Here is an 11,126-nt window from a genome sequence, read left to right as displayed (position 1 = left end):
TTAGCTCTCTTCTTTCGAATTGACCGAAGATTATTCTTCATCTTCACCTGCCTCGATGCCGAATACACCGAGCGATCGCGTCGGGGAGTTCCCGGCGTTTTGTTGAAAAACCGGTCGACGCCTTCAGCTGATTTGTTTTTGTTGTCGGGCTTTTCCTTTACACTGTTTCCCGCTTGTATGTATGGGGCAACGTGTGGGCGTCCATGGGTGGCGCTTGCAAATTCAATGACATTTTGATTGGAGTCAACCAACGATGACATTGCTAGGGTGTACCGTTTTGACTGATCCTAGCTTATCATTCTATAGCGTAATTTACGGTCTATCCACTACGTACATAAGTCGATGATCGTCTACTTCGTTGAGCTGCTCTCTCTCTCGCAGTCAGTACGCGATCAACTCTGGAAAAGTGAAGTTTGGAAGTCGCTTTCAGAGCATTTGTCTCTGGTCATTAGAGTTCTTGTAAGTTTTTGTTCTTGACAAAAAACAAACTTGTTTGTTTAGTATTTCTGTGTAACGCCTTGGTCTGTGGAATTACTTTAACTTTTTTTTCTACTTGGCTGGAATATGTTTGCTTATGATTATGGGAATTTCTTACCAGAATAAATTGGTTCTGATTAAATCTTCTTTTTGTTAATTCTGCCAAGCATGCCCTCTAGCTACACTAGGTCAGCAGACAATCTTTCAAAAGATTAGTCCATAAAGTTAGACGGCTCACGTAATTTAAGCTTTTCGAAGTGCTGAAGTAATGCAGTCGAGCAAGTTATTGTTTTGTGCGCCGAACCGTTCAAGGACACTCGGTTATGCTAGCTCTAATTCGTGTTTTGCCGTTTTTGCAGCAGTTAACATGAAGAGGTTTGCACTGGCTCTGGTAGCGATCGCCATCGGAGCGGTAACAGCCCAGCAACCGATCGATAAAATCTATTTTCCCGAAAATGAAACGTCGATTCTGGATTTCGCAAACAGGGCCAGTATCAACGACGTGGTCACACCGGACCCATTTGGGGTAAGTAACTCGAGATAGTCTTAAGTAAGCAGGCATGACTCGACACTTTTGGTGTCGATTTGTACTCCTCTTTGGTATGACACAGATATCAGAAACAAGTGTTGCTCATGAAAGTCAAACAGCGCTTAGTCTTTTTGCCATACGTAAATGGAGCGTTACATTTAACTTATATTCCTGTTGCTTATGAATGCTTATAATATTTAAATATTTAAAGTAAATCAATTTAGATGCAATTACGGTGTGAAGTATGCATTTAATTTCAGTTCCAGAAACCTTGCGGTCGACGTCGCCATAAAGTTCACATAGCTGTCAATGACAACTATTTGAACCTTAACAGCATTTTCTAATTGCAAACAAACACTGCACTGTGTAGTGATGATGTGTAACGACTCCTCACGATTATAAAGCATTTTTTACAAAATATTTTGTACTTACACTTGTTAATTTAGTTGCATTTTCATTCCACATCGTTTCTCTTTACAGTATTGTAATTTTGTAATTACAAACATAGAAATTTTGTACTTAACAACATTTTTTGCCATGTACCTGTATCGAAAAGTATCTACGCTATACAAAAACGTGCTAATTTTGTGCAGTTCTGCATAGAAAATATAGTTATATATATCTTTTCTGTTGGAAAAAGTCAGGGTGCTTTGTCAATGAAAAGAGTGTCAACTTAGCACCAAACAGGAGTAGTAAAGTACCATGTGGATCTCTACGGTGTAGCTGGACTGTGCCGTAAATATATTTGATAGAAAAATATGTAGTTTAGCAATTTTATAGATAATGATTAGTTTTATAAATGCTCCATACACAACATTTTCAAATTTTGCTTGGTCTAGGTTGTACAGTTAAATAAGTAAAATCGGTGCACAAAGTGCAGAACAGCGCTGTTTTACAATCAGAGAATTCCATCGACAAAATGACATTTTGTGTCTGTTTAGATATAATTGATAATTTAATATTAAATAACAATTTCCGTATGGCGAGGAAAAAGATGTTATAAAAATGATAAGGAAATATAATCAATACAATTCTGGAAGGGGAACAAATAAACAAAGCTAGGAAGAATTACCTAAAAATGCGAAAATTTTAAGACAAAACTAAGAATAATTTTGATATTTCTTCACAACTATTGAATTAAGTAGTTATCAATATAGTTATGACTCACAAAGAAATTAAAACGAATTTTGTAATGATCAAGGCTACTAGTTTTGCGCAAATTTTTAAATATTGCAACATCAAAGTAATTATTTCTACTATTCTCGGTACACATCTGATCGGAACCTGTTCAGCCCAACTCACCGACACTGTCACCAATGACGTTCATCACAGCTCAAGGCGATCAATGCACCTGTGTACCGTATTTTATGTGCAAACCGGAAGCCGAATTCGTCGAGCAGAACAAGTTTAATGAAATTGATGTCAAGTAAGTGTGAAGATCCACTCTATTTTTAGGCTGTGAATTGTTGTCGACAGCTATTGAAATAACATTCACTCAGAAAGAAAATCAATGAAAATGATGTACTGACTCTTATGTTATTAAATTCACAGTTTTAATCCCGAAACCTGTCAAGATGTGCTGGATGTATGCTGTCGCGCACAAGATTCTCTGGTTGTACCGATGAACAACACTCCCGGAACCGTATCATCCCGTCGACCAACCGGATGTGGTTTGCGAAACATTGGCGGAATTGATTTCACACTGACTGGGAATTTCGTTAGTACTCAATATTAATTCAGCACGCAACAGTCATTTAATTTGCATTATACTTATTTTTAGAACAACGAAGCGGGCTTCGGTGAATTTCCATGGACGGTGGCGATTATCAACACTGCGGATGGGTCGAGTCATTGTGGTGGTTCTTTGATACATCCCAATCTTGTTCTAACGGGTGCCCACTGTGTTCAGGGAAACCGAAGAGGAAGCTTGAAAATTCGTGCCGGTGAATGGGACACCCAGACTACCAAGGAAAGGCTACCGTATCAGGAGCGTTTGGTGACGCGTGTTAACAGTCATCCTGACTTTAATCCACGATCGTTGGCCTCAGATATCGCAATTCTGGAACTAGAAAGTCCTATAACTCTGGCAGATCATATCAATGTTGTATGTTTGCCACCGAATAATTACGACACGCGCCGGTCAGACTGTTTTGCTAGTGGCTGGGGAAAAAATCAGTTCGGTAAAGCCGGTCGATATAGTGTGATCATGAAAAAGGTTCCTCTTCCATTGATCGAATCATCTACCTGTGAACGTCAGCTGCAGAGAACTCGCTTGACGAGTCGATTTAGACTGCATCAAACTTTCATCTGTGCTGGTGGTGAATCTGGAGTTGACACCTGCGAGGGAGACGGTGGCGCTCCTTTGGTTTGCCCCGTAGGATCTGGCAACGAGAACCGATACGTTCAAATTGGTGCGGTCGCTTGGGGCATCGGATGTCATGATAAAGTACCGGCTGTGTACACGAACGTTATGAGATTTAGATCGTGGATTGATAACGTCGTACGAACATTGGGATTCGATATTACGGTATACGACTCAGTGCAATCACAATTTTCGGATTTGTTTGGGTAAAGATTTAGATATTAAAATAAAAGCTGTCCAGTTTCTTATTTGCGATTTATTTCTTATATTCTTATAATGCGATATCATGTCGCTTTCGAAAGCTCTGAAAGAATTCTTTCTAGATGGTATATAATCTTGAAATGAAAGATTTGAAATAATATTATACTAGTTCAAATTTTAGACGTCTAGACCTAAAGGGTGTCCCACATCAAATTGCACCACGGAAGAAACGCTGTAGAAAATTACCCATTGGGTATTCTCTCTTGAAATTCTGAGTATAAGTTGTTTAGAGTGTTTTGTTTACACTCTATTTTTATCGCGGTCAGTTTTTCGAAAATTGGAAAAAATGGCGTCACTCGAAAAGCAACGTCACGAATTTATTTTGCGCAAGCACCTGGAAAATCCTCAACTCTCTCATCATGAACGATGAGACTTACGTCAAGGCGAACTTCCGGAAGCTTGCGGGGCTACTGTACTTCACCGCCCAGTACAAGTTTGATGTTCCGGAGGAAGTAAGGATGCAGAAACATTCAAAGTTTGCCAAGAAATACATGATTTGGCCAAAAAATACATCATGTGGCAAATGGAGTGCACCGTTCGTGACTACCGGGATTGTAAACCGGCAGATCTACCTCAAGGAATGTTGACAGAATCATCTGCCTTCTCTGTCAAAGCAACACTAGGGCCCTACGATCTTCTGGCCGGATCTACCTTCGTGCCAATATTCCAAGGATGTGTTGGAGTGGTACGAATTTGGTACCCAAAGACATGAACGCCTCCAACGCACCGGAACTAAGACTCATCGAAAAATACTAGGCTATTAGGAAGCAAACACTACCGAAGCATCCCAAGGAGGTCAAGTCTGAGGAAGACATGGAGAAAAAGTGGATTTCCGCAAAGATAAAGCTGCAGCTAGGTTGTACAAAACTTTTTGATTTGAGTTAAGCGTAAGGTGCGAGCATACGGTTATGGTATTGAAGTTGAATGAAACAAATATGCCAAAAGCTTACTAATGGGTTATATTTTGTTGTGTGAAAGTTTGAAAAGGATCGGTCAATTAGGTAATTTTCTACAGCGTTTCTTCCGTGGTGCAATTTGATGTGGGACACCCTTTATAAGCATACTAGCTGACCCGACAAACTTCGTATTGCCACAAATTAAACTGTGTTGTACATAAATCGTGAATCTCGGATTACCTTTGTCACAATCTCGAGTTTTGCAAGTTTCTAGGGAGTTCATGGGTGTTTGAATATACAAATTTTTCTCACAGTAAAGTAGAAAACAACTCCCCCCATTGCTTAGCTTGATAAAATAAAGCAGATAGCATTTAAATATTCGCCATCATTACAAACCATTTCGCCGAATACCATTTTGAGGAACACCAATTCTCGGTTGACCATGATGCGGGATATAGAGTTTCGCAGAATACCATTTCGCGAAAAACTTTACGCGGGATGTACCATTTCACGGAAAATCTTTTCGTAGAAAGTACCATTTCGCAGGGGTGACCCAACTGAAGGAAAGTAATAGAGGTTAGTAGATCTAGCAAAATAAATAAAGCTAGATGGAGGTGATCATTACGGGGGGCTGCCCCCCGCAGTGTCCGGCGCTTCCGACGGCACGTCGCCGGCAACACTCGCGGCCTGTGGCCGTCTCACGCTGAATTATCTAATGTTACTATTGATAGTTTTTGGTGGTCTTGTTATTGATTAATGTTTTATGAAAGAGTCTAAAATTTCTCGAATTCTATTAGTTTTTGAGTTACGCAAACATTTCTGTTTTATTTGTATGATAGTGAGGGGTCTCAAACCATCTTAAAAGAATCCTGCCTCCAAAACCCCCCACATGCCAAATTTGGTTCCATTTGCTTGATTACTTTTCGACTTATGAGGAAACTTGTATTTCATTTGTATGGGAGCCCCCCCCCCCTCCTAAAAAGGGAGAAGGGTCCTAATTCATCATAGAAAAAATTCATGCCTCCAACAACACCCACATGCCAAATATGGTTCCATTTGATGAATTAGTTCTCGAGTTATGAGGAAATTTGTATTTCATTTGTATAGGAGCCCCTCCTCCTGAAGCGGGGAGAGGCTTCAATTCACCATAGAAAACATTATTGTCTCCAAAAACACCCACATGTCATATTTTGTTCCATTTACTTGATTAGTTCTCGAGTTATGAGGAAATTTGAATTTCATGTGTATGGAAGCCCCCCTCTTGAAAAGGAGAGGGTTCATTATTCCCTTCCTAAAGAGGGGAAGGGTCTCAATTCACCATGAAAAAAATTGCCTACAAAAACACCCACATGCTAAATTTGGTTCCATTTGCTTGATTAATTCTCGAGTTATGCAGAAATTTGTGTTTCATTTGTATGGGAGCCTCCCCTTTTAGTGAGAGGAGGGGTCTCTAACCATCATAAGAACCTTCCCTGGCCCCAAAAACTCCTATATGCAAATTTTCACGCCGATCGGTTCAGTAGTTTTTGATTCTATAAGGAACATTCGGGCAGACAGCAGAAATCCATGTTATAGGTATAGATTTGTATGGGAGCCCCCCCTCTTAGTGGGGAGAGGGATCTCTAACCATCATAAGGACCTTTCCTGGCACCAAAAACCCCTACATGCAAATTTTCACGCCGATCGGTTCAGTAGTTTTCGATTCTATAAGGAACATAGGGACAGACAGACAGACAGAAATCTTTTTTTATAGGTCGTATAGATTCAGTCTGTACGATTTTTGTCGAAGACGATGTTAAATAAAATAAGATAAAAAAATAAAATAAAATAAATAAAGAATGGTCGTAACTTTGAAGATCTCGTATTCGCGTATATTTTTGTAGAAGGAAGCATAGTTCTCGGTGGTAAGGATTTCGTGATATAAACGTCACAAATCTGAACAAATTCGATTTTTCCGGTTTATATTTACTAAAACCCCTCCTTGTAAAAGGTCCCACCGCCAAATCGCCATTCATAATTTTATCATTTAGTCCATTAAATTATCTCATTCTGAAACATCTAAAAATATGGAAAACCGTCAAGTTTTCACTGAGTTACAGCAGTGTGAGTTTTGGGGTCAAATTAACCCTAATGTACGGACAACGTAAGTTTTTCAATAAAATTGTCGCAAAACGTAAGTTTTCGAAATTCATTGATCAAATAACTTCTATAATAAAAGATCTCCGGTAGATACACCTAGTCGCGAAAGAAGTAGATTAATTCATTGATTTTTTATATAATATAATAAAATTTATAGCTTCTCAAACTGGTGTGGGGCAAAATTGACCCCAATGTACAGACAAAGGGTTAACTAACTATAGCTATTCCTAACAAAAGCTCGGAAGCAATCTGAAATGTTTATGCGAATCGCTTTAATAAGATAGCATTTGTTTCTGGAGGTGAGTGATAGTTCCGCTAATGGGCGCTATGCGGAAAATCTGACTCGTTTTTGCATAAATTTACCAGTAGTTCTGGAAATGACACATCCAACATAAAGTGATAACGCTAAAAACTGAGGAAAGGGAATTAACCGTTATGTGTGCGACAAAAAAAACACCTTTAGCAGGGCGACAAGGGTACCCGGGTACCCAAAATTGATATTGTCATAACATCAAAAATTTTAAACCGATTTTGATGAAATAAGTGTCATTTGATTCGTTAATTTATCTAGTTTTGAATTATTTGGCCGTTTGGCCATTAAAAGACATACGGGGCTCAAAATTCCGGAATTCCGACAGAGTGTCCGCTGTGAGGTAGAGAACTGATTGTATTGCAGGAAAATCAGTCATGCGGATATAAAAACTCTAAAAATTCATACAATGAACTATTTCATATAACGAGATGAATCAGGTTGGCCATTCCGGAGTAGGTTCCTGTGGGGTCATGGGTGGCCAGTCTAGGATTGGAGGTAAAACCTAGCAATATGGGTATCAAAGCTCTTGGAATTAGTTCGGTAGGTGATATTTTTTACATTTCGATGTATTTTGATTGGTTATTTCAAAAATGGTTTCTCGGGATGATACCGCAAGATTCAAGATAATGTTTAGCATTATCAGAACAGTTCAAAACGTAGAACCATCCGTTATACATTTGGAACCAGTTCCAAAATTATTAATCAGTACTAAACTGGCCATATCAGTTCAAAACATCTAAAAGATCCGCTAAACCAATCCTAATATTGGATTAGGCACCCAACTGGCCATCTGTAACCCTACAGGAACCCAATTCTGGAATGGCCAATGCGATTTAAAATCACCAATTTATATAATAAGATGAAAAAAGGGTCCACAATGTCAAGTTCAAAGCTAATAGCTTTGCTGAAAGCTGATATTCTTTCAAAATAAGCGGCTTCCCACGTTTTACCGGACATTGCTCCGGAATTACCGATTTTCGGGAACTACATGTCATTTTATGGCCAAATGCTTTATCCAATCAAAACTAGATAAATGTACGAATCAAATGCCACTGGTTTCATCCAAATCGGTTCAAATTAGCCAAAGTTATGAACATAGCAAATCATGGGTACCCGGGTACCCTTGTCGCCCTCCTACGTAATAAAAAAAATTCAAGTGCCTCTCATTCCTAATCCCCTTTATGGATATGCACCGAAAAACCCTTAATTACTTAAGATCAACGAGTTTTACGATGTCGCAAAATTTCAATGACGTATGTTTTAAATTAAATGGGTTATAACAATTTTAAAACTGAAAAGGTACCCGGGTACCCTGTTGCACACATAACGGTTAACGGGAAATGATCAGTTATTCACTTTTCGTCGGAAAGGCCAATTTTGGCAGCAGGTTCTGGGTACAGAACAGGGGTTCTGTATTTAAAAATGTATTTCTAATCTGAACACAGCGAATATCTTTTCATGAACAGAATTTTTGTTTCAAACAAAAAAAACTGCTTTTGAAATGTGCAAAATCAATGACGACTCATTTCACATTAAAAAAATGTTATTCAATATTAAAATTGCATTGCATTGCTGACACTATCGTTTGTCTTTTATCAAGGTTACCGAAGTTTTGTCGGTAGGTTTGGCCACTGCAAGCATTATTTTGATCTATTGTGGTACCGAAGTTACACGGTAAAATGCAAATTTAAATACCGTTAGGGCAGTATTCTTTGCTAAATGAAATACAAAATAACTGTTATTTTTATATCAATATCGAATCGAATGTCTTTTAGTCTGTGGTATTACCGAGACAGTAGGAAAATTTTATAGCATTTTTTCATTATTCGCCGGGTGCAGAAGCATGCAAAAGAAATCATAAACTAACGCTACATCTTGATTGTTTTGACTCGTGTTCTGAAAACAAAACAAAAGTGATAAGTGTCAAATGAGCTTTCATATCACTCGGCTTGTGGTGGGTCTGCGTTCGAAGCTGTAGTAGTGGCACGAAGCTCTGCAGTAGTAGTTGTAGAAACAGTGATGCCAAATATGAATAAACTTTAAACTAAGGCTTTTAATTCTTATCCACACTCTTAAATGATTCTACCTGTAAATAGGTCGGATTTAGTTAAGGCTAGGTTGAAACTACTCAAAATGCCCTTAAAGTGTACAAACTCAAACTTTGGGTAAAAATTTCAACCAATTTTGGCTACTTGCTACCGATAATTGAATTATTCTCTATGACAAATAACGCAATTTTAAGTTCCTTCTACCAATTTTTTGGTTGAAAAACTACTCAAAATCTGAGTTTGTACACTTTAAGGGCATTTTGAGTAGTTTCAACCTAACTTTAACTAAATCCGACCAATTTACAGGTAGAATCATTTAAGAGTGCAGGTTATTCAGCCATCGAAACGTTGGCTACGTTTAAATAATTTTATTGTATTGATTTTATTTCTTTATTTACATTAAATTGGACACGAAATTTTCACCACTAGTCAACAACTAATTCTCGCTTAAGTTTTCAGAAGGTCTCATAATCAACACTTTTGCATGCATTATGCGACCTTTTGAAAACATAAGCCACAATTTAACTAAAACCAGTGTTTAAGAAAACCTTTTTTTAGCGAAAATGGTTAAATTATAATGTTAATGCTTAAGTGCTGAATTAGATAAAATTTTACGAATGTATGTTTTATTGGTTACTAAATAAAAATAAGTAAGTAGTTTAGTCTTCGCTTTAGTAAAACTGGCAGTCTGTTTTTTGTGTCATAACTTGTGAGTTTTCAATACTTAATGTCATACGCGAACGCGAGTTCGGTTGCGGCACTAATGATTACTTAATGATCGTCAAAAGTTTTGCACCCATGCGATGTTCATTCGATGTTTCTAGGAACACTATCGGAGGCCCAGTTGATCTGGCATCGCTTGTACGGCCTGGGTTGGGCAGCGACGAGCTTTTCTCTCTGAAAGCTCCCGTTTTTCATGATGTTGCGCTCGTCGTTATTTTGCTTTCCGTTCCGTTCATCAGTCTGCGAGAGACCGTTGAGCGGTAAAGGTGTATTTTTTCTGCTTTGTGAGGATCGTTTTCATTTTCATTAGAACGCACGAAAGGGCAAAAAACAACAAAATAATAATTGCTTGCATTATTTCGCTCTCTGTCTGACTGTGTGCCGCTTTACTCTCTTGCTCGCGCGTGCTGCCTCTGGTCTGCATTGCATCGTCAAAGGGTGGTCGGTCGGTCAGAAGTAGTGAAAAAAAACACCGCATTTGGTTTGAGAAGGGGAGGTGAAAACTTGGTTTATCCGTCACAAACAAGCGGTGAAGGTGGTTTTTCGGGAAGAAGAAAACGAAGAAGGTTATTAAGCTAGTGTAGCCTCATCAGTGGCCGTCGCCTTCATTTGGATAAAGAGCGCGAGTGCGAGGTTCGACGAGCCGCGCCTGGAAATGAAATGAATGGGACCATGGACCACTGAGATAGAGCAAATGCCGATTTTCGACTTGCATGGTGTTAGTTATGTTATTGTGTACACATGAGCAGCCGGGCGGGCTATATGGAAATGAGTTTGACACGGCGTGTGGAGCAATAGCATAGCGAGTGAGCCGATACGATAAGTCGAATACAAAGCGCGCTATATATGCACATCATAAGCTTATGCTCGATCTATTACCATTGCGATTAATTAAAGTGTTAGTTTACTGCGAAAGAAGTGACGAAGGCAGGCAAAGCTGCAAGCACATGTTATTTTTACAATGCTAGATTGATTCGATCTCAGTACGCTGCACGATAATCGAACTAGCAGTACCTAATAGTAGTTTGACGAGTTATGCTGAGTGTGAAGCAGGAATGAAAAAAGTATATTTAAATTTATGTTGCTTGCAGTAATCTGCGATCCGGCGGAGGATCGGCTCTATAAAAAGTGTTTAGTGCTATAGCTCTTGCGTGCAGTATAGGTGGATTGCAAAGTGTAGTGCAAGCAGTAAAATAAATCAGCAAAGAGCTAGACGGCGACAATAGGAAGAGTTGTAATGCGTGGGATTTCTTGCTCTTCTCGCCCCGTTGTTCTTGGATTATTATTCATTTCTTCGCTGTCACCGTTTTAAAAAGAACATACAGTCGAGCGCAGACGGATACAATCATGGATATTAAGGTAAGTTGTTTAATAAAAG

The 11,126-nt window shown here is 38.8% G+C and overlaps 2 protein-coding genes across 2 annotated transcripts in view; both read left to right on the top strand.

Annotated features, from left to right (window-relative positions):
• Positions 1 to 398: 398 nt before the first annotated feature.
• On the top strand, positions 399 to 3,578 carry LOC128735712 (phenoloxidase-activating factor 2-like). The gene is made up of 5 exons (XM_053830196.1): positions 399 to 459; positions 837 to 1,003; positions 2,299 to 2,432; positions 2,558 to 2,723; positions 2,787 to 3,578. The coding sequence occupies exons 2-5, from the start codon at positions 845 to 847 to the stop codon at positions 3,576 to 3,578; spliced, it is 1,251 nt and encodes a 416-aa protein (XP_053686171.1). The 5' UTR covers positions 399 to 459; positions 837 to 844.
• Positions 3,579 to 10,014: 6,436 nt separating this feature from the next.
• The window catches only part of LOC128734168 (uncharacterized), a 108,817-nt gene continuing 107,705 nt past the window's right edge, over positions 10,015 to 11,126 (top strand). Inside the window, exon 1 of the mRNA XM_053828212.1 lies at positions 10,015 to 11,107. Within this exon, the coding sequence (XP_053684187.1) occupies positions 11,096 to 11,107 (12 nt within the window). The 5' untranslated portion in view covers positions 10,015 to 11,095. The remainder of the gene's footprint in view (positions 11,108 to 11,126) is intronic.

This window comes from Sabethes cyaneus, chromosome 2, assembly GCF_943734655.1.
Source record: "Sabethes cyaneus chromosome 2, idSabCyanKW18_F2, whole genome shotgun sequence".
NCBI classification, from domain to species: Eukaryota; Metazoa; Arthropoda; class Insecta; order Diptera; family Culicidae; genus Sabethes; species Sabethes cyaneus.
This window is presented reverse-complemented; position numbering and strand designations above follow the sequence as displayed.